This window comes from Hemitrygon akajei, chromosome 1, assembly GCF_048418815.1.
Source record: "Hemitrygon akajei chromosome 1, sHemAka1.3, whole genome shotgun sequence".
Taxonomy (NCBI): Eukaryota; Metazoa; Chordata; class Chondrichthyes; order Myliobatiformes; family Dasyatidae; genus Hemitrygon; species Hemitrygon akajei.
The window spans coordinates 64,526,737-64,553,720 of record NC_133124.1 but is presented as its reverse complement, the minus strand read 5'-3'; the positions used below and the strand labels follow the sequence as shown (position 1 = coordinate 64,553,720).

The 26,984-nt window shown below is 39.2% G+C and overlaps 1 protein-coding gene across 4 annotated transcripts in view; it reads right to left on the bottom strand.

Annotated features, from left to right (window-relative positions):
* Positions 1-26,196, bottom strand: part of osgin2 (oxidative stress induced growth inhibitor family member 2) — a 69,516-nt gene extending 43,320 nt beyond the window's left edge. The window contains exons 1-7 of one of the 4 annotated variants that reach the window (XM_073044473.1): positions 25,790-26,196; positions 25,433-25,608; positions 21,882-22,046; positions 15,513-15,649; positions 12,902-13,093; positions 11,406-11,497; positions 620-2,736 (exon numbers count right to left, since the gene is read on the bottom strand). In XM_073044473.1, coding sequence (XP_072900574.1) covers positions 1,701-2,736; positions 11,406-11,497; positions 12,902-13,093; positions 15,513-15,649; positions 21,882-21,948 — 1,524 coding nt within the window. In that variant the 5' untranslated portion in view covers positions 21,949-22,046; positions 25,433-25,608; positions 25,790-26,196 and the 3' untranslated portion in view covers positions 620-1,700. Of the gene's footprint in view, positions 1-619; positions 2,737-11,405; positions 11,498-12,901; positions 13,094-15,512; positions 15,650-21,881; positions 22,047-24,595; positions 24,714-25,432; positions 25,609-25,789 lie in introns of those variants that run through there. The other 3 variants (XM_073044478.1, XM_073044484.1, XM_073044471.1) reach the window with 3 other exon arrangements.
* Between the last annotated feature and the right edge of the window lie 788 nt (positions 26,197-26,984).

Genomic DNA, 26,984 nt, shown 5'->3' with positions numbered 1-26,984 from the left:
GTCCACGGGGCCGGCGGGAGATTGCTCACCTGGACAGCGTCAGCATCGTGCAGAGCGGCCTCCAGCGTATCGGCTAGCTCGATTGCCGAATGTAAGGTAAGATCGGCGTGTTCCAGCAGCCGCTGGAGCACATACACTGACCTGATCCCTGTAACGAAGGCGTCTCGTACCAGGAGCTCCACATGCTGTTACGCTGTCAGTCCCCTGCAGTCGCAGGCCCGCAAGAGTGTCTGTAGGGCCTGGACAAACTCAGCACTCGACTCTCCGGCCCGCTGCCGCCGTGTCGCTAAGCGATGTCTTGCATAGACGGTGTTCACCGGCCACCAGTATTGTCTTTTGAGGGCATCCATCGCACCCTGGTAGACCGTTTGGTCCCTGATCATGGAGCAGACCCTTGCACTGACTCTGGAGAGGAGAACCCTGCGCATCGTGGCAGGGTCGGTCACATGAATCTCCTCCAGGTACGATTCGAAGCATGGTAGCCAGAGTTCGAAAGCGTCGCCTGCTTCCTGGGATTGTGGGTCGAGATCCAATCTGTCTGGTCGGAAAATGCTCTCCATGTTTTTTAAAATTGCCTCTAATAAAATTGATGCACCATCAATAACTCTCGGAGACGAGGGGCAAACGATAGGCTTTTATTAGCAGCAAAAGGGACACTTGGAGACTGAGGGAGGAGCAGTGCCCAATCCCCTTTATACAGGGGTCTGTAGGAGGAGCCACAGGAGCAGTCAGCAGAGGGGCATGTACAGACAGATATACATAGTTTACCACACATCAAACATTGTCAAGAAAGAATATACAACCAGTCAGATCAGCTGCCACAATTTCAATCAAGCTCACAGCCAAGTCAGCCCTACAGTGTTCTACCCACAAATATTTAGGATCTATGCCTAAACTGGGAGAGTTGCCAAATAGGCTGACCAAGAACAAGCTGTTCCACTCAAGCTTCCTTCTTCATACCAGTGCAATGTTGGAAACTTACCCCTATGGACATTAATGCATATGGACAGGAAGCTAGTTGGCTCCCTACTGCTATGGCAATGTTACTTTTAGAGTCCTGCCTTTGATTGTCACACTATTTTCAGTTTCGCAATAACATAATAAAATGTTATGAGCTTTCAATATATTTTTTCATCAGGTATATGATTGCATACAATCAAAATGCTCCAGGATGTTTGCTATTTGGAGATGTACAAGGACTCCAGGAATGTTCAAAAAGCAATCATACTAGTCTTATCAAATTGTCTTGAACAGCATAATTTTGGTTGAAAGGGCACTTATTGAAACAATCTCCCTTTTGTCTATAGGACAAAATATGCAAAGAAAAAACTAGTTGGCTCACTGAAATTAATAGACCATGAAATGCATTGGAGGAAGATGGCCAGAAGCACTGAGCGATTCTCACGAGGTTTCTGCTATTCTGACCTTTGTAGGTAGACTTTTGAGAATAGATTTACTTGTTAGTTGTTTGCTAAGTTTATAACCCATGAAGAAATGAGTATTTCACATAACATAAAAACGTGTGCATTTCTGCTGAGGACACTAACAATTAACTAAAATGCTTCTTCCATTCTTTTATTAAAAAGTGAACAGGGCATGCACTAATTCCTTTGCACCAAAAATCTAATCTTACAAGATTACCGTAGGAGGCTTTTGGTAAAGTAGAACAGGTCTATATTTACCATTAGTCTTAAACTTTGTTAACCATCATCATTTCCAGTTTCAGAAATTAACTGCTCCTTTTCCTTCAAGCGTTTCACTAAGCAACTTGTGATGCCCAGAGCTCCACCTTTAAGAAAGCGGACAAAGTTATCGCCAATTAGTGGGCCCATAGCAAAAATGCCACTCTCTTTAGTACACTCAAATGTATAGGGATTAATGTCAATAGGATTTTTCTTACATGAAATGGGCTTACTTGGATCTATTCCCAAGTATTTTCCATGCTCTTTAAGAAAGGACAAATTGGGGTAAGTACCTATCAGCACCAGGGCCATTGAGATACTTAGAATAATACTCCTTCCTGAAGCAGTTTGAAGAATACATTTCATATCTGGTACAAAAGAAACAATGCACGTTTCAGGAAAGCTAGTGTAGTTAGAGCATGAATTTGAGATGTAGCATTGCTTGCACATCTTTTGATAAACCTTGTGATACTCTGGATAAAGCTTCTTTGAAAGCTGCTTGAAGATCAAGGCCGGGTCAGTGACACTTCTTCGGAATGTATGAAGGACAGGGATACCGTGATGGTTGGCACACAATACTGCATCTGCTGCACTCAGCCCTGCACCAACAATTAGAACAGGATCTGATGCCTGGTTGACTTTGCAGCTTTTGATAGCTGATTCAAAGGCTGAGATGCTGTGAAATACAAAAGGCAAGTCTTCACCTTCTACTCCAAGTCTGGCAGGTAAATCATTGGTACCAATGGCTAAGACAACATTTTCAGCATAAAGACAAAAAGGCACATTTGATCCATCTCCACTTCTCTGATATCCTCTGACTTCCCAAGGACTGTGAGGAAATCCATTTTCAGTCGCAGGCAACTGTTGTGTAGTGGTATCTATTTTAACACTTTTTGGTATTTTGCCCTTTATATACTCTTGATCTTGCTGCAACTTTGAGACAGAAGTGACAAAAGTATTGCCAATAAAGTTTTTCTGAAGACCCATAATCTTAACATAGTCTTTATAATATGAAGCCACTTCTTCGGGAGCTGCTCTATCATTCATCAGATTTCTGTGGAAAAAATATTTATATGAAATACAAATACTAACAACATTTAAAAGCCACCTGATCAGTACATGGATAGGAGAGGCTTAGAGGGCTATGGGCATTATAATGTCATAACTTTCCCCTTTACTGCTTGCAGTGCTTGAAGATAGACCATTAATCCATAATGAAAATGGCAGAAGGAGACTAAATGAAAAAATGTAGACAGCACAGAGTATCTGAAATATGTGTGTAGCAGCTAATGAGTCTGTTGTATGAAAACTTTTCCCCCTAATGAGGCAATAAAACTGTTCAGGCTCCTTGAACATTTGATGAGAACACACTCTGATAAAGCAAATAAGAACTTGACTTATTTTCAGTCACTTTGTTAAATACACTTCAAAATATGTTTGCCAGCACTTCACAATGAAACAGTGATGGTTTGCATGCTTCATATATCTAATTGCTAAATCTGAAAAGCCTCATACAAATGGAGAACTGATTGTGCCAGCAGTAAGGGAGATTCTTAGTATGGTTTTGCATAAGTCATCAGACCAGATAATTAAAGCAATTCTGCTCAGTGACAACTTTGTTCAAAGTGGAACAGATGAAATGTCTGAGAATGTGGAAGACAAGAATTTGCTCTGCAGTTGGATGAGTCAACTTTGCCTGGCAATGAACCTTTGCTTCTTGGTTATTTTCACTTCATAAAAGGTGAAAACATGGTTTCATTTGTTAGTATTTGCAAGGGGACAGATATGAAGCTGAGTCAATATTTTGGCAGTTTTTCCAAAGAGAAAGATATTCTGCTCACCAATATTCTTTCTTGTGCAACAGATGGGGCATCATCAGGGACAGAACACCACCATGGGGTTAGTACTTTCTGAAAAAAACTGTGCCTAACATATTTACCATTTACTGTGTAATTCACAGAAAACATCTTGTTGCACAACACCCAAGTGATTGCTGCACTAATCATTAAATAACATAGCAGTAAATAAAATCAAGCCCCATGCTCTCAATTTGACTATTTCAAGAGCTTGGTATTGAGAATGTTGAACAATTTGATTATTTGCTGTTACTACACAAGCTAGATTTCTCTTAAAAGGAAACTGCCCAAAGCACTGATGTGCTTATTGAAACTGTGCTAAAATTCCTTGAATGCTTCATTTAGTAACAAGCAAGAATATTAGGCATGACTTTGCTTATTTGACAGAATTATTCACAAAGTTCAACAAAATCAATCTTCAATTCCAAGGAAATAGCGTGAATCTTATCAAAGTCAAGTCAGCCATCTCCACATTACTGTCCACTTTAATCCTATTAAAGTACAGCATTGGCTGTTGTAACATTTTCCAATTTCTGGCCCTCTCTGAGTTGGAAGAGAAAGAAAGAATGCCAGATGATCTTCAAGTAAACTGGTCCACTTGGGTAAGCTACATAAACACGGAGAGATTTCAGCATTTTATCTCGATTCAAATTCAAGATTTGGGAATAAATCGATTCCTGAATATTTGTAATAGGGAATTAACAAGAAGGATGGAAGAAGAACTGATCTCTGCTACAAAATGACTGAACTGAAGCTGAGGTTCGAAAGAAGGTCCAGAGGAGGTTCACAAGGATGACTCCAGGAATGAAAGGGTTATCATACGAGGAAAGTTTGATGGCTCTGAGTCTGTACTTGCTGGAATTCAGAAGGATGAGGGGGTGATCTCGTTGAAAACTTTCAAATGTTAAAAGGCTTAGACAGAGTAGATGTGGAAAAGATGTTTCCCATGGTGACAGTAACAGGAGCAGAGGCAATTCTGGAAAGGAGTAATAATAACAGGGTTGTCGTGGTGGAAGATTTTAATTTCCCAAATATTGTTTGGCATCTCCCTAGAGCAAGGGGTTTAGATGGGTGGAGTTTGTTAGCTGTGTTCAAGGTTTCCTGACACAATATGTAGATAAGCCTGCAAGAGGAGAGGCTATACTTGATTTGGTATTGGGAAATGAGTCTGGTCAGGTGTCAGCATTTAGGAGGTAGTGATCACAATTCTATCTCCTTTACCATAGCATTGGAGAGGGATAGGAACAGACAAGTTAGGAAAGTGGTTAATTAGAGTAAGAGGAAATATGAAGCTATCAGGGAGGAACTTGGAAGCATAAATTGGGAACAAATGTTCTCAGGGAAACATACAGCAGAAATGTGGCAAATGTTTAAGGGATATTTGTGTGGTGTTCTGCATAGGAACATTCCAATGAGACAGGGAAAGGATGGTAGGGTACAGGAACTATGGTGTACAAAGGCTGTTAAAAATCTAGTCAAGAAAAAAAAGACGAGCTTACAAAAGGTTCAAAAAAACTAGGTAATGATAGAGATCTAGAAGATTACAAGGCTAGCAAAAAGGAGTTTAAGACTGAAAGTAGGAGAGTTAGAAGGGGTGATGAGAAGGCCTTTGCAAGCAGGATTAAGAAAAACCCCAGGGCATTTTACAAGTATGTGAACAGAAAGAGAATAAGATGTGAGAGAATAGGATCAATCAAGTGTGACAGTGGTAAAGTGTGTAATGGAACTGGAGGAGATTGCAGAGATATTTAATACTTTGCTTCAGTATACACTACGGAAAAGGATCTTGCTGATTGTAGGGATGACTTACAGTGGATTGAAAAGCTTGAGCATATAGGCGTTATGAAGAAGGATGTGCTGGAGCTTTTGGAAAGCATCAATTTGGCTAAGTCTCTGTGACCGGTTGAGATGTACCCCAGGCTACTGTGGGAAGCAAGGGAGGAGACTGCTGAACCTCTGGCAATTATCTTTGCATCATGAGTGGGGATGGGAGAGGTTCCGGAGGATTGAAGGGTTGCAGATGTTGTTCCCTTATTCAAGAAAGTGAGTAGAGATAGCCCAGGAAATCATAGACCAGTGAGTCTTACTTCAGTGGTTGGCAAGTTGATGTAGATGATCCTGAGAGGCAGGATTTATGAACATTTGGGAGAAGCATACTATGATTAGGAATAGTCAGCATGGCTTTGTCAAAGGTAGGTTGTGCCTTACGAGCCTGATTGAATTTTTTGAGCATGTGACTAAATACATTGATGAAGGTTGAGCAGTAGATGTAGTGTATATGGATTTCAGCTAGGCATTTGATAAGGTACCACATGCAAGGCTTATTGAGAAAGTAAGGAGGCATGGGATCCAAGGGGACCTTGCTTTGTGGATCCAGAATTGGCTTGCCTAGAGAAGGCAAAGTGTGCTTGTAGACAGGTCATATTCTGCATGGAGGCTGGTGACCAGTGGTATGCCTCTGGGATCTGTTCTAGAACCCCTTCACTTTGTGATTTTTATAAATGATCTGGATGAGGAAGTGGAGGGATGGGTTAGTAAGTTTGCTGATGACACAAAGGTTGGGGGTGTTGTGGATAGTGTGGAGGGCTGTCAAAGGTTACAGCAGGACATTGACAGGATGCAAAACTGGGCTAAGAAGTGGAAGTTGGAGTTCAACCCAGATAAGTGTGAGGTGGTTCATTTTTGTAGGTCAAATATGATGGCGGAATATAGTATTAATGGTAAGACTCTTGGCAGTGTGGAGGATCAGAGAGATCTTGGGTTCTGAGTCCATAGGACACACAAAGCTACTGCGCAGGTTGACTCTGTGGTTAAGGCAGCATACGGTGCATTGGCCTTCATCAACCATGGGATTGAGTTTAAGAGCCAAGAGGTAATGTTACAGCTATATAGGACCCTGGTCAAGCCCCACTTGGAGTACTGTGCTCAGTTCTGGTCACCTCACTACAGGAATGTTGTGGAAACTATAGAAATGGTGCAGAGGAGATTTACAAGGATGTTGCCTGGATTGGGGAGCATGCCTTATGAGAATAGATTGAGTGAACTTGGCCTGTTCTCCTTGGAGAGACAGAGGATGAGGGATGACCTGATAGAGGTGTGTAAGATGATGAGAGGCAATGATAGTGTGGATAGTCAGAGGCTTTTTCCCAGGGCTGAAATGGCTAGCATGAGAGGGCACAGTTTTAAGGTGCTTGGAAGTCCTTGGTTGTCAGGGGTAATCTTTTTTCCCCCCCACAGAGAGTGGTGAGTGCATGGAATGGGCTGGCTGGCGACGGTGGTGGAGGCAGATACGATAGCGTCTTTTAAGAGACTCCTGGATAGGTACATGGAGCTTAGAAAAATAGAGGGCTATGGGTAACCCTAGGTAATTTCTTAAGTTTGTTCAGGTTTGGCACAGCATTGTGGGCTGAAGGGCCTGTATTATGCTGTAGTTTTTCTAAATTTCTATGTTTCCCGTGGTGGAAGAGTCTAGGACAAAAGGGCACTGCCTCAGGATAGAGGAGCGCCCTTTCAAAACAGAGATGCAGGGAAATTTCTTTAGCCAAAGGGTGGTTAATTTGTGGAATCTGTTGCAACATGCAGCTCTGGAGGCCAGGTTATTGGGTGTATTTAAGGCAGAGATTGATAGATTCCTGACTGGACATGGCATCAAAGGTTACTGGGAGAAGGCAGAGAACTGGCGTTCAGAAGGAGAGAAAAGAAAGCCATGATTGAAAGGCGGAGCAGACTTGGTGGGCCAGATGGCCTAATTCTTATGGTCTAAGATCATAAAGACTTTTGGTTGTAGAAAAAAATCTGTGAATGCTATCCTACACTGTGGAAACAGGGTAAGATATTTAGTGGAACATGGTCGTTCAACTTCTTTCAAATCAACAAAGCAGGCAGCAAATTACTGAACATGTGAATTGGAGACTTGTTCTGTGTGAGACTCAGCCTGGTGTTGAGAAGCTGATATCAAGCTCATCCATCTCCTTGAAAGGTGAAAAAACAATCAAGTATTGAATAGTTGGACAACTAACGAATGCTCTAAAATTGTTGACAAAAATTGTTTTTACTGTAGTTAAGAAATCATTTTATTTGGAGCTTTAAATAGATTGGAATATATATTTTTTGCAAATACTTGTCACTACTTTGAATTTGCAGTTCCTATTTTCTTTCACTGGGAACCACATGTTAAAATTCTTTATAGCTTTTATGTAATAACCAGAAAGGGAGAGGGAGCCCAGGGGGTGGTAACCCAAAAGTTTGGGGGCTACCAGTAGGCTATGAAATTATTTCAGTGATACTTGAGAAATTAATGGAGTACAATTCATTAGTTTCCTTGTACTCAGTTGGCAAGTTCTAGATCATCATTATCCAAAATTTAAAATCTCTTCTTCCTTAGTCCTTGAATCATAATGAGAACAGTTTCCCTTTATGTATCCTTTCTAATTCAGCAATGATATTGTGTATTTCTATCAAATCAGCTCTTTACCTGTCTTTGGTTTAAGGGGAATAAGCTAAAGCTGTAATAAAATATCCTCCTGATATCTTGTGGTAAGGAAGAACTACAATGGCCACTCAGCCCATTGAGTCTGCTCCAGCATTCCAACATGGCTGATTTACTCTCCCTCTCAACCCCATTCCCTTGCCTTCTCCCTGTAACCTTTGATGCCCTGAATAATCAAGAACCTATCCACCACTGATTTAAATATAACTCAATAACTTAAGACTCCACTGCCTTCCACGGCAATGAATTCACAGATTCACCACCCTCTGGCTAAAGAAATTACTCCTAATTTCTATTCTAAATGGACATCCCTCTATTCTGAGGCAGTACCCTCTGGTCTGAGGCTCATCCACTATAGGAAACAGCCACTCTTCAATAGGTTTCAATGAGATATCCCTCTTTCTTCTAAACTTCAGTGAGAACAGGTCCCAAGCCATCAAACACTCCACATACTTTAACCCATTTGCTCTCAGAAACATTCTCATGAACATCCTCTTAACCCTCCCCAATACCAACCAGCATATCTTTTCTTTTGTATTCCATCATTACTTTAATAACTGCTCACAATACTCCCAGTGCAGTCAGGCCAATGCCTTTTAAAGTCTCAGCATCACATCCTTGTTCTTATATGAGAAGCTGGAGTCAGATGCATCAGTATTACAGCAGAGTAAAAGGAATTACGGAACATGAGAGAGCAGTTGGCCAGAATTGATTGAAAAAGAATACTGGAAAGGATGATAGCAGTGCAGCAAAGGCTGGAATTCTGGGAGCAGATCAGAAGGCCCAGGATATGTAAATCCAAAAGGGGAAGAGGTGTTCTAATGGAAAGATGACACAACCACGGCTAACAAGAGAAATCAAAGCCAAAAGGGAAGGCATATAATAGAGCAAAAATTAATGGGAAGTTAGAGGACTTTTAAAATCCGAAAGAAGGTAACAAAAAGTCATTAAGGTGAAGATGCAATGCAAAAGCTTGCCAATAATATTAAAGAGGATACCAAAAGTTTCTTCAGGTACATAAAGTGCAAAAGAGAGGCGACAGTGGTTATTGGACTGTTGGAAACTGATACTGGAGAGGAAGTAATGGCAAACAGCAGAATGGCAGATGAACTGAGTAAGTATTTTGAATCAGTTTTCACTGTGGAAGACGCTAGCAGTATGGTGGAAGTTCCAGGTTGTCTGGCATCATGAAGTGTATGAAGTTACCATAACTAGAAAGAAGATGGAAAGTCTAATAAGTCACTTGGAGCAGATGGTGTACACCCCAGGGTTCTGAAACAGATAGCTAAAAAGATTGTGGAGGCATTAATAATGATTTTTCAAGGATCACTAGATTCTGGAATGGTTCCGCAGCACTAGACAATTGCAAATGACACTACATTCTTCAAGAAGGGGGAGAGACAGAAGAATGGAAACTTTAGGCCAGTTAGTCTGACCTCAGTGGTTGGGGAGGTGTTGGAGTCAATTATTAAGGATGATATCTCAGGGTATTTGGAGGCACATGATAAACTAGGCCATGGTCAGCATTGTTTCCTCAAGGGGAAATCTTGTCAGAAAAACATGTTAGAGTTCTTTGAAGAAATAATAAGCAGGATAGACAAAGGAGAATCGGTTGATGTTGTGTACTTGGATTTTCAGAAGGCCTTTGACAAGGTGCCACACATAATGCAGCTTAACAAGCTACGAGCCTATGGGATTACATGAAATATTCTAGCATGGATAAAGCAGAGGCTGATTGGCAGAGGGCAATATGTGGGAATAAAGGGAGCCTTTTCTGGTTGGCTGCCAGTGGCTAGCAGTGTTCCATAGGACCTATGTGGGGACCGATTCTTTTTCAAGTTACATGTCAATGATCTGGATGTTGGAATTGATGGCTTTGTTGCAAAGCTTACAGGTGATATGAAGATAGGTGGAAGGGCAGATTGTTTTGAGGAAGTAGGGAGGGAGAGTAGGAAAATGGACTATGAAATGGCAGATGGAATACAGTGTCGGGAAGTGTATGGTCATGCACATTCATAGAAGAATTGCAAGGGCTTTCTATTTTCTAAATGGAGAGAAAATACAAACAAAAACTGAGGCACAAAGGAATTTGTGAGTCCTTGTGCAGGATTCCCTAAAGGTTAATTTGCAGGTTGAATCTGTGGCAAGGATGGCAAATGCAATGTTAGCATTCATTTCAAGAGGACTAGAATATAAAAAGCAAGGACATAATGTTGTGACTTTATAAAACAAAGGTAAGGCCTCACTTCGAGTATTGTGAGCAGTTTTGAGCCCCTTGTCTTAGAAGTGATGTGCTTAAACTGGAGAGGGTTCAAAGGAGGTTCACAAAAATGATTCCATATGGCTTGTCACATGAAGAGAGTTTGATAGCTCTGGGCTTGTGTTCACTAGAATTCAGAAGAATGAAGGGTGACTTCATTGAAACCTATTGAATAGTCAAAGGCCTTAATAGAGTGGATGTGCAGAGGATGTTTCCTATGGTGGGAGAGTCTAAGACCAGAGGACACAGCCTCAGAATACAGGGGTGTCCTTTTAGAATGGAGATGAAGAGAAATTTATTTGGCCAGAGAGTGGTGAATCTGTGGAATTCTTTGTCACAGATGGCTCTGCAAGCCAAGTCACTGGGTATATTTAAGGCAGAGGTTGAATGGTTTTTGATTGGTCAGGGCATGAAGGGATACGGAGAGAAGGCAGGAGATTTGGGTTAAGAGGAAAATTGGATCAGCCATGATGAAGTGGCAGAGCAGACTCAACTGGGCCAAATGGCTAACTCTAGTCCTATATCTTGGTTCTCTTGAAATGAATGCTAATATTGCACTTACCTTCCTTACCACTGACACAGCCTGCAAATTAACCTTTAGGGAATGCTGCTCAAGAACTCCCAAGTCCCTTTGCACCTCTGATTTTAGAATTCTCTCAGTTAGAAGATAGTCTGCTCCTTTATTCCTTCTGCCAAAGTGCATGACCATGGTCTTCCCTACACTATCTTCCATCTGCTACTACTTGCCCATTCTCCCAACTTGTCCGAGTCCTACTGCAGACTCCCTGCTTCCTCATCGCTACTGGCCTCTCTACCTACCTTTGCATCATTTGCAAACATGGCCACAAAACCATCAATTCTATCATCCAAATCATTGATATATACCATGAAAGGAAGCGGTCCCCGCGAAACACCATTCGTCATCGGCAGCCGATCAGAATAGGCCCCCTTTATTCCCACTCTTTGGTCACTGCCAATCTTATCTATGCTAGTATCTTTCCTGGAATATAACTCTACAAATGCTGTTGACTTACTGAGTATTTCAGGCATTTCAACATTAGGACTAATTTGCTTTTGTATTAGCTTTACTTGGCAAATATTTTACAACTTATTTGTACCTCCATTTACCATTGGTCCAGTCTTTCAGTTTCAAACCTGGTAGCTCCATCCAACTGTTCGTACTAATTGTTAGCATTGATCCATTCATCATCTAAAAACACAGATTTGTTTTGTTTTATTATTGAGTGATTAAGGGTCAAATTCTCAGCAAAGATAAAATATGTGGCTGCAAAAGATAAAAGATCAAGTATATTATTACAAACAGCCATTGTGATTCCAAGCCTAGATTTTAGAAGCCTGAAGTTGGAGGATGAAGGAGGAAGACAAGGAAGTGTACTGAAGGTTCAGAATTTATGAATGAGTTATAGTAGAAGACCCTACTATAGGAAAGAGGATATAAGAATGGTGCAAAAGAAATATTGAAATGTTGTCACATTTTGATTTTAGAATTTAAGGTTCAATAAATAGCATGGTCAAAATGATAAAAAAAAGTTGAAGAACTATTGAAGATTAGAATTAATAAAAGGGAGAATAGTTGTTAGAGATTTCAGAAACTGTCGGGAATTAAAGAGCTAAATTTTGTATCTCATCTGCTATGCACCCATTTAAAACCCAACAGAAGTGTTACAGAATGAATGTCCACCAAGATGGTTACTTTGAGTTTTGGTCTTTCTCAGCAGTTTCTCCAACCAAGAGCATTTAAACTTTGATAAAATGGCTGCAGATTTTAGGTAAAATTTTCATTGTCTGATTGAAAAAGGTTTGAAAAATACAATGATTCAACCATTCTATTGCAAGTAGATGAAAATTAATAAGCCTGATGAAATTCACAGGGAAACAACTACTCCAAACATATACATTCTCTATATTATCATGATGGTGAACTTACAAAGAATCTGGGGTTACATCTCACAAATCATTAAAATGTACAATAAATGCTGCAAGGTTGATGTAAAAACAAATGTATTAATAGGATATATTATCAGGATGTTCAAAAATTAACTGGAATTGCTATCGTCTTAAGCATCAAAATCATTATCAGTATTTTTCTTACCCATAATTTTGTTCACCATTGACCAGTCCTAGCTTCCACACAACTAGTTCATTCAATCTAAAATCCTCTTCCACAACTTCAAATCCTTAGCTCCCTACCAATCTTCTGGTTTACATTCTCAGATTTTCAGTTACTTTTTTGGATACCTGTTCTTCTCCATTTACCCCTAATTTGCAAGAGTGATGTGGTACAAATTCATGATGTACTTTGTTGGCTATATTGTACTTTGACACATCCTGAGGTCATGGAAATCGCTTCATAATATGAAGCTCTTTTTTTTTAAATTGGTGGCAGACTGTTCCACTACTCTCTGCAATTCCATTCTCAATCATACCTGCATTTGAGTTTTGCATCTGTTGTGTCAAGTTCTCCAGGAGCACAAAGTCATATTTTCTTGCATTCTCATGTACCCACTCCAAGTTAAGTAGAATCCTCTAATTGTTAATACATCTAATTACCTTTGGGCTATACAATATTATCGTTCTGAGAGAAGATACTAACATGCCAGGAACCGCCAGGTGGTCCTTTTCCCAGCACAATGTGAGGAATCTTGTTGTGTTTTTCTCGTTTCCACTCTACAACTGAAGGATAATCAAACCTAAAATCTGCTTCAGGGTGAAGAAGTGCATCAAAGAGCAGTGCCACTGGGTTGGTTGACCTGCCTTCAAGACCTTCCGAAAGATATTCCAAATCCTGAAAAACGTAAAGGTATATCAATAATAGGTAAAGATTCTTCTAGCACCCTAGTACCTTAATCCAGATATCATTCAATGTTTATCCAATTACACTGGATAAATTAAGCTCTCCCTGCAAATCCTACATTTTTCCTTTGATGAATGATGGACAAAGCCTTGCTTTATATTTTACATCCATCTAGGAATGGGATAATTACTGGGATAATTACTCTGGTATTTGAACTGGACCTGGACAAACAAGCTCATCAGTAATTTAGTATATCTTCAAAGGGGTTTTTGTTGAAAGCAAAACTGAATTTGATGCAAACCAGTGAACATTAAATCTACTGTGTGTGTTGAGAACATAAGAAATAGGACTAAGAATATCAATCATGGTTAATACTCTACGCCAATGCCATTTTCCTGTGCAATTCACATACCCATTAATTTCTCCTAATATCTAGATATCAATTGAACTTCATTTTAAATAAACTCAACAATTGAACCCCCAATGCCCCCAGATAAAGATTTCCAAAGATTCACCACACTCTGTATACAGAAATTTCTCATCAGTCCAGTGCTAAAAACCCTACTCCTTATTCCTAAACTGTGACCCTGACTCCGCTGTCAGGAAAACATCCTTTCTGCATCCAGATTGTTTACCCTGCACAAATTGTGTAAGCTTCAATGCGTTCTCCTTCTTGAAAACTAGACAATACAGGCCTATTCTCCTTGATCTCTGCTCATACAACAATCTAGGAACCAGTCCAAACTTTGTGCACAATCTTAATGAGAAGTACATTTTGTTTTTGCTGACGAAAGCAAAACTATACATAATTCCTCTGGTACAGTGTTGCCAAATCACTACACAAATGCAGTAAGATATTGTACTCAAATCCTCTTGCAACTGAGTCAACGCACCATTAATCATATCATTTACTACACCTGCATATTGACAATCTGACTTGTGTAGAATAACATGTTGGTCTCTTTGAATACCAATAATAGCTAATCTCTCACTATCTAATAATACTGTTTTTGGTCTATGCACCAAGGCAGGTAACTTAACTTCCTGTACTGTACTGAAAAATACAGTAATACTATGGAGAGTAAAGCACTCTGATTACTGTATTTTTGTTTGATGCATCTCTAATTTCTTTATGCCATGATCAATATACCAATTACTGTTCATTATTTTATAATGAATCACAATGTTTTCCATCTTCTGCATTTCCTTAGCTTGACTTGAAGTGACTATTTCTGCATCATAATCAGCAAGACCATGATTATTTCTCACCACTGTAGCAATTTATCTTTTATTAATAGCTAAGAAAGTTATACTGAATCAGAATCAGGCTTATTATTACTGTCATATATTGTGAAATTTGTTTTATGGAAACAATTTGTGCAATACATAAAATATATGATAAATTACAATAAATATATAGTATATATTTTATAAATACGTAGTTCAATAAGTTAGCAGAAATAGTGAAATGGTGTTCTTGGACTGTTCAAAAATCTGATGGCGGAGAGGAAGAAGCTGTTCCTAAAACATTGAGTGAGTCTCTTCAGGCTTATGTGCTTCCACCCTGATGGTAGTAATGATAAAAGGGCATGTCCTGAGTTGTGGGGGCCTTTAATGATGGATGCCACCTTTTTGAGGTGCACTTTAGAAGATGTCCTCAATATTGGGGACATTATTTTCCATGCTTGACAAATTTAATTTACAGATGGTGTAAAAGCTTTGTTAAAACTCAAAATACTCTACATGAAAGGTGTCCAATTTTTCAACATCCAAAATACTTGCATTCAAGTATTTTGTTTGTGAACTTTACTTTCCATACAACTAAAGAGTAATATTTTAATGCAGGATAGAAAACCAGTTTATTATTGTCATCTGTATCAAGATACAGAGAAAAGCTTTTGGTTACACAGCGTGCAGGCAGATCATTCCATTTGTAAGTAGTTGGTAATACAAAAGGGGACGGGGAAACAGAATGCAGAATATAGTGTCAGTTACAGAGCAAGTGCACTGCAAGTAGACAAATGAAGGGTAAAGGCCATGACAATGTAGACCGAGAGATAAATAGTTCATCTTTATTGTACAAGGTGTGTTTTCAAAAGTCTTATTGCAGTGATATAAGTTGTCTCTGAGCTTGGAGCTTGGTGGTACAAGTTCTCAGGTTTTTAAATCTTGCCTGGTGGGGTGGGGGGGGGGGGGAGAGAAAAGAGAATGACTAGGGTAAGAGTGGTCCTTGATTATGTTGCTTGTGTTCTTCAGGCAGTAGAAAGTGCAGACCATGGAGGACAGTCTGATTTTCATGTTGGACAGTTCAGTATAATTTTATTTTAAATTTCTACAAAAAAAGGACAGCAACAAAAAAGGAAATTAAAATGAATACATTATTACAAAAATCATTGACAATGCAACTAACCTGATCCACAATAGAAAAATTAATTCCTTCTTCCAATTTGTTATTAAGGATTGGATTTAGATGTACAGATCCTGGTGCCTTGTATGGTCTATATCCAGACAGCAGGTAGGAGAGACATATTCCAGACGGACCATTTCCTGGATTTAATTTTTTGCAACATTGTTATATTAACATAGAATTTCTAAGACAAACTTGAAAACAAACTTACGCTAACTTAAATTACACCATGTTTATATAACCAGTGTAAGTAAACATGCTTTACATATTTTGTGTATCTTTATTGATGTCAATAGAATGTAAAATCTTCTAAAACCCAATAGAGGGCAAGAACAAAGGCAGTTTGCCAGATAGGTTAATTTTTCATTAAATACTCAATGACATTTCATTTAAATCTCAAAAATGAAATTAGAAGATAAAACCACAAATCAAAATATAAGCCTAAAATCTGTGGAAATGAAAGAATAATTAAGCATTTCATTTAACTGAGGCTTAATCAGCTTGAAATTATATATAATGAATATCATTTTTGGGCAACTACGTACGAATGTCATTTGGCAAAGATAACGTAATGACACCTGAATTACACCCAGTGGCCACTTGTTTAGATACATGTACTCGTTAATGCAAATATCTAATCACCCAATCATGTGGCAGCAACTCAAAGCATAAAGCATACAGACATGGTCACTAAGATCAGTTGTTGTTTAGACTAAGCATCAGAATGGGGAATAAATGTGATCTAATTGTGACTTTAACTATGGAATGATTGTTGGTCAAACAGGGTGGTTTGAGTATCTCAGAACCTGCTGAAATCCTGGGATTTTCACACACAACAGTCTCTAAAGTTTACAGAACATGGTACAAGAAGCAAAAAATATATCCAGCGGCTCTGTGGGCAAAAATGCCTTGCCAGAGAGCTCAGACAGGACTGGCTAGATTAGAGCTGTCTGGAAGGTGACAGTAACTCAAATAACCACATGTTGCACCAGCAGTGTTCAGAAGAGCATCTCTGAATACACAAGTACAATGATATGAATGAATGTGCCTCAAGACTGCAACAAAACATTGACATTTATGCTCCTTGATGTTTAGATTCTGCTTAAAACACAACTAAAATTACATTAATGCAGCAGTGGGTTACTTTTGAGTAATTAAAGTGACAGCCAGGGACCTTATGGAAATAAAATTATACTACCCTGTCAGATTCAGCAAAGAGCCTAGCATGGATAACACAGTGGCAGGAGGCAGAGTAGGAAGAAAGGGAGTTTCTCTGGTTGGCTGCCAGTGACTAATGATGTTCCACAGGGGTCTGTATTGGGACAGATTCTTTCTACCTTGACGGAATTTGTTGCAAAGTTTGTAGATGATATGAAAATAGGTGGACGGGCAGGTAGTTTTGAGGAAATAGGAGGCTACACAAGTACTTAGATTAGGAGAATGGGCAAAGAAGTAGCAGATGGAATACCATGTTGGGAAGGGTACAATCATGCACTTTGGTAGAAGAAATAAAAGGGTTGACTATTTTCTAAATTGAGAGAAAATACAAAAACTGAAGTGCAAAGGGACTTGGGAGTCCTTGTGCAGAATTCCCTAAAGGCTAATATGCAGGTTGAGACTCTGGTGAGGAAGGCAAATGCGATATTACCAATTCATTGCAAGAGAACTAGAATATAAAATCAAATATGTAATGTTGAGACTTTATAAAGCACTGATGAGGCCTCCCTTGGAGTACTGTGAACAGTTTGGGGCCCTTTAGAAAGGATCTGCTGTAACTGGAGAGGGTTCAAAGGAGGTTCACAAAATGATTCCAGGATTGATTGGTTTGTCATATATGTAAAGAGCACTTGATGGTTCTGGGTCTGTATTCACCAGAATTCAGAAGAATGAGGGGTGACCTCAGTAATAGCTATTGAGGGGTGAAAGGCCTTGAAAGGGTGGATGTGCAGAGGATATTTCGTATGGTAGAAGAGATTAAGACGAGAAGACAGAGCCTCAGAATAGAGGGTTGGTCTTTCAGAACGATGAAGAGGAGGAATTTCTTTAGCCAAAGAGTAGTTAATCTGGAATTCTTCGACACAGACAGCTGTGGAGGCCAAGTCTTTATGTTTATGTAAGGCAGAGGTTGATAGATTCTTGACTGGTCAGAGCATGAAGGGATATAGGGGAAGGAGGGAGAGGAGATTAGCACTGAAGAGGAAAATTTGATGGAATGGTGGAGTGGTACTGATGGAATGGTGGAGAAGACTCGATGGGCCAAATGAACTAATTCTGCTGCTATATCTTATGGTCCTAATCTGTGTGAAGTCCAACATATTTGAAAGATCAGCCAAGGGTGGATTAAAAATGTTGGTTCATTGCCAATTTATTGCCAGTCCTGAAAAGAATGATTTTCCAGCAGGATGCCAGTCCTGAAAAACATGTATTAAAATCCAGGCCTAAAACTCATTGATCTAAAATAATGGATCAGGTATTCAAATTTACCACCTAGTGTCAGTGTTGCATTAAACACCTTGGCCTACAAAGCTCCCAATGGCTTTGTACCATTGACTCCATAGCCAACCTGCAAGCATGCAGGCAATATATTCCTCTTATGCCCTGGGGCAACCCTGCTTCCAGCACAGCTCTGTCAGCACTTGACATTTCACAAGAAGTAAAATTGCCTTTTGACTAATAATGAAACTATTTGAAATAGTTAAAGACAATAGATTAATTTAGAAATACAGAACATGTTAATTAATAATACATAAGCAAAAATGCACTTATACTTCCAATAATAAAAGTAATTTTGAAATAACTGCCACAATACATTGACTAATACCAAAAAATTGACTAAACTTTATAGAGTCTTACAGTAATACAGCTCAGAAACAGTCCTTATGGCCCACTGGTCCATGCCAGCTGATAGTCTCAGTTGCCTGCATTTGGTCCATGATTCTCCAAGATATTCCCCTCCATGTACATGTCAAAATGCCTCTTAAATGTTGCAGTTGTATGTATCTAAATCATGTCCTCTGGCAGCTCACTCCAGGTATTCAAAATAAATTTATTAGCAAATTATATATATGTCACCAAATACAACCCTGAGATTCATTTTCCTGCAGGCATAGTCAATAAATCCTAATAGAATCAATGAAAGACCGGATCAACTGGGACATTCAGTGTTGAAAAGACAACAAACTGCGCAAATACAAAAATAAAGGAATAATAATAATAATAATAATAAATAGAATCCAGGTATGTCTGTACCCAGAGTGGGTGGTGCTCTGGTCAGTGCCTGATCTCCATGTTCATGGTGGCTGAAACTCAAACCTGGCTGTGCTCTGACTGATCAAGGCCAACATGCTAAACACATTCTTCACCACCCGGTCTACTTTCTATGAACTGTGCACGTGTACTCCCAGGTTCTCTGTTCTACATCAGTGCTCTACCATTCACTGTATAGGTACTACAATGGTTTGACCGTCCAAAGTGCATCATCTCACACGTAACCAAATTGGAGACCGTTTGCCATTCCTCAGCTCATCTCCCTAATGGATCAAGATCTCTCTGCAATACATTCTAAGGTGCTTTACTATCAAGCCTTCCAATTTACTATCAGCATATTTGTTGTTCCTGCTATGAACACTCATATTTACATAAATAATGAATAACAGAGGTCCCACCACTGACCACTGGGACACCCCTTTAGACACAGGACTCCAGTTGGAGAATCAGCTTTTAACCATCACCCTCTAATTCCCATTATCAAGACAATTCTGAATCCACTACACCAATTCTTCCGAATCTCAAGTAAACTAACCTTCTAGATCAACCTGTCAAGTAGGACCTTATCAAGGCCTTACCAAAGTCCAGATAGACAACAATCACCGCCACGCCCTGACTATCAAAGTGATCTTGCCTCTTAGAAATCCCTCCAGCAACTTCCTCACAACTGAAATCAGTCACAATGGCCTGTAGTTTCCTGGCCTCTCCTTGCTACCCTTTTTGAATAACAGAACAACATTAGCCACCCTTGAATGTTCTGGATCTTCACCAGTGGTGGCTAAAGACAGAGCAAGTAATTCTACAAGGGACTTCAGGGATTTCTTCCCTGGCCTCTCATAAAGCCTAGGGGTATACTTGATCAGTCCCTAGGGATTTGCCCACCTTAATGTGATTCAAGGTTCCTTCCTCTTAACATGCATGTACTTATTACCATTTTTTGTTTGCCATCCATGAAGATCTTCTTAGGGTTGTCCTTAACCCTGCCTGCCAACCCATCTCATACCTTTGTTCTGCTCTCCAGATTTCCCTCTTAAGCCTGCTCTTAAACTTTTTATATTTGTTAAAGGATTCAACATGAACTTGGTATGTCTACCCTTCACCCTTTGGATTTTTGATATAACCCATTTAAAAGCCTTTCAACTTGCCAGCTGTTCCTTTGACCTTAAATTGAGTCACTCAGCCAGCCCCAGCTAGGTCATTCCTAATGCCCTGAAAGTTGGCGCTGTTCCAGTTCAAGACCTTTACCCATGGATCTGGTCCCTCTTTTTCCATAACTTTTTAAACAGATAATAGCACTGTAGTCACTGGTTCCAAAGTGCTTGCACAGCCACTTTACTTACTTGGTCTACCTCTTCCCCAAGAGGAGGTCCAGTATTGCTCCTTCCTGAGTAGGTTCCTCTAGATATTGTGTGAGGAAACCAGCTTGAAAGCACCCCATCCAACCCTGTGCACTCTGGGTAGCCCAGCTGATACTAGGAAAGTTAAAATCTCCAATTATCTTTATGGCCGTGTGCAATTTCTTCACATATCTGCTCAAGATCCCACGGACTACTGGGGAAGGTGTGGCAGGGGAAGGCTTGGTCTACAATAACCCTTCTTATTTCTAAGTTTTACTCAAATAACTTCATTTGATGATCCTACAAGAATATCCTCTCTAAGCAATGCTGTCATGTTCTCCCTTATTAAAAGGGCAACAACCCTCCATTCTTGCCTGTTCTTCTGTCACACATCAGTGTTCCAGATCCTTGAGCTGCCAATCCTGCCCTTCCCTCAGCCACATTTTTCTTCTGGCCATAATATTCCTGTCCCTAAATGCAATCCATGGCCTCCATTCATCTGCCTTACCCGTTTAGTTATGCACATTGAAGTAGATGCAATTTAAAGCAGTGGCCCTATTTGCCCTTTTACTGTAAACAGCTATCTATTGCAGTTGCTAGGTTTAGACTCTTTGGTTGCTGCACATACCTGTCTGCTCACTGATACCTCTTTCATGAGTCCCATCCCCTGCCAGTGTAATTTAAGCTCCACCCCCACTGCGGCAAAAGCAAATTTGCCCAGCAGGATATTAGCCCCACTTCTGGTTCAAGTGGAGTCCATCTGTCCTGCACAGGTCACTTCTACCCAAGAAGAGATCCTAATGATCCAATAATCGGAATCTTTGGCCCCTGCACCATGTCTTCAGCCATACATTCAACTAGCCTCTCTTTTTATTCCTGGACTTACTAACATGTAGCACCAGGGTAACCCAGACATCACTACCCTCAAAATTCTGAATTTTAATTTCTTATCTAATATGCTATGCTCATTATGCAGGACCTCTTCCCTTGTTTTACTCATGCCAATTGTACCAATGTTCTAAATTCAAAGTAAAATTTATTATTGATGTACATACATGTTACCATATACCACTTTGAGATTCATTGTTTGTTGATCTTTATGTAGAGTTTTCTTGTAAATTCTATTGTATTTATTTTCCTGTAAATGTCTGCAAGAAAATTAATCTGATGTTGGTATATGGTAACATATACATACTTCGAGAATAAATTTTACTTTGAACTTTTTAAAACAATGATTTTTGACTCAATGAACAGAAAGTTCCTAAGACTGTGTGCAGTCAGATAGACTACAGTATTAATGCTTTTAAAGTTCATATCTAGTAAATTATTTTGCATGTGCAGCAGCTAATTTACACAAAGAAAGGACACACAAACACAATGAGATAAATATCTTGGTAACTTTCCACAGTCAGGGCATTTTGTTTCAACTAAAAGTTATTTGTACAACTTAGATTAAAAGGACCTCAATATTGTGATCATGCAACTAAGGTTTTTTTTAAAAAACAAAATCCTTTAATATAAATGCAAAAACTAACTGTAAATGCAGCAGTAATGGTGAAAAATGGCCAATTAACAGTTTTATCTTCATTTGCAGGACATGAACACTGCCGTTAGCATTTGCCTCTCAACTCTGATGGATCTTGGGGGTAGGTGTTATTGAACAAATCCTTTACACAGGTCATACCAGTACCTGCTTACTTCGGAACAATGCTTTTACCAAGATTGAAACTTGTTTTTTTAAAGCGCAAAAGGCAAAGAGAAAACTTACCTATAACAATGACAGGTATATTAAATGGGACATCCCCAAGGAGAGCTGTTTCTTCTAGTAGTGGCATTGCTACTAGTTGGAACAATAACAAAGCAGTCAGTATCTGTTCCACCACTTAATTTTCACATCGAGGCTTCAAGAGTCACAATTCTGTTCTATTTCAAACTAAATGGAAGTAAATGTTATGAGTTAATATTTCTTAAAATGTAACCTTTTAAGTGGGTCAAAATTTTCAAACCAATAAATGAAGTTGATATACATTTACAACATACAATTTACAAAAGGTTATTGCTTATTGCTTTACATTGGCCAATGCATCAGTAATATCCCGAAATGTCAAAACGGAGTCACAGACTATATCTTCAAAGTTCAAAGTAAATTTATTATCAAAATATATGCATGTCACAATATACTACCTTGAGATTCATTTTCTTGCAGGCAATTCCAAGAACATCAAGAAGTATAACAGATTTTATGAAAAAGACTGTATATAATAATGACTGACAAGCATACAATCTGCAGAAGAGAACAAATCTTGCAAAAATTACTTTAAAATAAACACGTAATACTGAGAACATCTCAATTGTCCTTACGAGGGAGTTGATACAGGTTGTGGAGTCAGATCAGTGTTGAGGTGAATGATGTTATCCATGCTGGTTCAGAAGCCTGATGGTTGTAGGGCAAAACTGTTCCTGAACCTGGTAGAATAGGATCTACAGCTTCTCCACCTCCTGCCTGGTGGTAATAGCAATGAAGAGAGCATGGCCTGGATGTCAGGGGCCCTTGAAGATAGATGTTGCTTTCCTGTGACGGCTATCCTTGTAAATGTGCTTCATGGTGGGGAGGGCTTTGCCTGTGATCAATTGGGCTGTATTCATTTTGTAAACTTTCCCATTCCTGGATATTGGATGTATCCCTGCCTGGTATGGAAACACCAATCAGGATCCTCTCCTCCATGCATCTCTAAAAGTCTGTCAAAGTTTTACATGACATGCTGACCTACACAAACTTCTAAGTAGAAGCGCTGCCGTGCCTTCTTTGTAATGGCACTTATGCACTGGTTAGTGTAACTTTAAATTTTCAACCCATCTTTGAACCAAAATCTTAGTATCTGATTTTTCTGATGTCATAATTTCCTTTGTTGTTCACTTAGGTTAATGAAATTGTTTCCTAGAGCTATATCAAGTACAACGTGATTCCCTTGTCAGACAAAGGATTGAATTTCTGTACATTTACAGCATAAAGAGATATTAATGTGCCTTTTCGGTGACGTATTGTAACAGAAAACATTAAAAGGCCAGATGTGCAACTTTAATACCTTCCTTCACATTTCCTTGTGAATAAGCAACATCCTGCAATCTGTCATTCGACTCAAATCCACAAGTGGATAAGAGTTTCCTGGACCAAATTTTGATTATATCAGGTATAGCTGCTACAAGGAATAGCTGGTTACATTCTTAGCAGAACAGCACATGAGAATCTTTTATTAAAGACTGCAGACTGTAAAAACTATATTGCAGTTTACGAGAGCAAGAAATACATAAGCAGCCATTAACTTTAATTTTGAAAGGTCACCTAGTAAAGCGGAAAGGGAAAGTCAATATTTAAGATGGAATCTGTAACAATTTTCCTTTTACTTTGGATGTAACAAAGTTCTCAGTTTTCTTTTTATTTCAAATTTAACAGTTAATTATTATCACGTACTTCAGTTTTCAGTAGGCTTTCTTACAATCCCCAAATTATAAAATCATCTCTTATATTAAGCATAATTTGTGTATCAAATCATATAGAAAATGAAGACTTGCTAACAATTTACCAAATAGGAGGCAAGTTGGTGTCTTGGCCTATATTCTTCCTGCATCACGTTACGTTTTAACTGGTCATTCACTTTGTTCCTTTGTTTGATTATTCTACATTTGATAACAATTAGTACACACCAAGTAGACCCTTAGCGTCAAGTACTAAGATGTTTTAGACACGATAAACAATGCAAGCTCCAAGCTTCAAGGTAAAATATTATACAGAACTGCATGTCGAAACATTTCAGCTTCAGATTGACTTAATCACATGTACGTTGAAACATGCAGTGAAACGACTGTTTGCATTAATAGCCATCAAATCACAAGGATGTGCTGGCAGCAGGCCCAAAAGTATTGCCACACACTCCACTTCCAACATAGCATGCCCACAAAGCTTGGCAGAACAACAAAGAACATAAATAAACAGAATACTACATGCAACAAAGCAACATCAGCAAAACAATCGCGGACATCTGACTCCAGACCCACCAACCTGGGGGACTTGCTGACCCAATGAGCTCTTCCTCACTTGCTGGCACAACATCCATAATGTCTTTCATCAACATTTGGAATTTTTAAACCGTTACATTACCAACATTAGATTGTTCTCCCCATTAATGCTCTGTATAATGTCATTGGTCCAACATAATTTTCATTGTTAACAATAACATTCTGCATATATAAGTATTACTAACTGTTATCAGAAATAATAGGAAATTATAAACAAGTTCTATGGATTCAAGCCTCAAGAAAAAGTAATTTCATCGTCTAGATTTCTACAGGGCTGAAGCTCACATATTTAGAATGATTAATTGATGTCAACATGGATTGGAAGTATGTAGCAGAGTATAATCAGTCTGGGATTCAGTTATTTCTAAACTACATCATTATTTCACACTCTCATTGTGCACTTACCATAATGCATTTTTCTGTTCTCTGCAGTTCTTTTTTCTATGCTAACAATTATCTTGTGCAGTCCTGCATGAAGGCACCTACCGAAATGTTGTTGTGAGGTTCCTACTTTAAAGATTTTGTTCTACTTTTTCACTACACCTCAGGTAACTGCTTGCCAGCGATGGTGAGATGAACACAATGCATTTTGTCACGTGGAAATTTGAACCAAATTTATTAAAAGCCTGGTATCATGATGGTCCATACCATCTTGATCGGTGTGCAAATGAAGCTTTTTATGATGCAATGGAAATTTGACACTGCTAAGATAACTGAAAAATAGTATCAGCATTGAACATTTTTTTCATTTTCTTTAATACTTATGGCTAAGCTGGTGTGTTTTCCTCTCCAGACAAAAACTGACCATGGTTGATGGAAACAACCTAACTCATTCTGTAATCATGGTATTAGTTTGACAGCAAAGTTATGCAGCAATATTTATTAGCGGATCAGTTATAATTCTGAACAATTTCTTTGCAGTGAATGAAAGGCATTTTTTTCTAAGTTGAAAGGCACTAGTTGAAAAGGTAGTATACTAACTTTGGTCAGATTTGTGGGGGGTGGGAATAAAATAAAGTGAACATATACTCAAAGAAAAATAGGGAAAGAAGTAAATAAAATTAGTTTAAAAAGATAAATACAATTCAAAGCATAATTAACTTTATTTTTGTGCATATTCAATATATTTTTAATTAGAGAATGGCAGAAGGGGTTACAACCTGTTAATCTAAAAACATACTGCGCAAACATTTAAGGTTTATAATCAAAATCTATTAAATTTTTAGAAAAGTAATCCAATACCTTTTCAGAAAGATAACACAAGTTTTGATATAACCGAGACTGCTCCGGTGGATGGAACTTTTCTCCAGCTTGGGTTGCTGGTGGCAGAACTCGAGGTCCCGTAACTACGTGTGGATACACATGAAAACTGGCATCACACCAAGAATCTCCTTTCTTTCTCTGGCACTCTAAATAACCTAGAAAAATAGACATTTTGTTTTTTGCTTCAATTAAAATCACTTATAGAAGTGGTACTAAATATATCTCCAAACTAAAAAGAGTCCGCCGTGCAAAATAATCAACTAAACAGCTTTGGCAGATTTTTTAAAACCTAGAAACAATTCATACAGTAAGTTTGCAGAAAGTGATTAAGCTGACCTGATGGTTTAGATTTCTTGTACTGACAACAGAGGTTCATGCCCCTCCCGAATAAGGTATAATAGCCGGGTGAGGGTTTAAACTCGGCCGAATCTGCGGTGAAGAATTTCCGCGTGCCGGTGAAGAGATTACCCAGAACCAGCAGGATTGGTGCACGAAGAAATCTGGAACATTTAAACCGAGTTTTCTGCTTCCCAGTCACTGTGATACGGCTGGGGGTGGAGCTCTGCTGTCCATTCTGCGATTCGATTCAAAGTAAAGAAACTTCAGAATATTTCAACACAAGTGTCCTAAGTTCCAAATCGACCAATAAAGCAATTCCGACGAACGACAAGTTTTAGCTAAGGCTAAGTAGAATAGAAGAGATACTTAGTTAGGACCGGTGCTCATTCTCGCTCACGACACCATTTTTGATAAGCAATCTGATGATTGTATCTGGTATTTGCGCAAATGGAACCCGTCTGAGTAACTTTTACAGATCTGGGAAATGTCTGTCCAAACAAGCACAAACAATATTAACACTATGTATTTATATACAGCTTCCAAAAGTAATATGAGGTCCCAATAAACCTCACAGCTGAAGGGGGAAAAGGAGGGAATAACCCAGTTCCTAGGTGTAGAGGGCAAAAACTGAAATGTGACAGTGACTCGAATCCTGGGTTACGAGGTTAAACAGACAATGGGGGACGACCGTCTGATACTTATAGAAACAAGGACTCAGAATTGTATAGCACAGAAACAGGTCCTTCGGCCCACTGTGTCCATGCTGACTTCTGTGCTTATCTGTACTAATCCTACTTGGCTGCATTAATCTCATATCCGTCTATATTTTATTAAGTACCTATCCAGATGTCTCCTACTGTTCCTGCCTCCACCACCTCCTCTGGCAGCCATTGCAGATAGTTTTAGTTACCGCTACCACGTGACTCTACATATCCATCCTGTCAATGCCTCTCACCTTTTTACAGTATACAGCTCTATCGTGGACTGTTACCTTGTCATTGTGAGGAGGCTTGTGTATCTCAGTGACGCTATGGGCTGTACCGTGTGGAGCTACTCAAGATGGACAGGTCATGGCAGAAAGTTAGGACTAAGCGTGGTTCACTGGAGAAGGAAATGGTAACACACCCCAGTAATTTGCCAAGAAAACCTTATGGATAAAAGTAACCAGAGATATGAGAATGACACTGGAAGA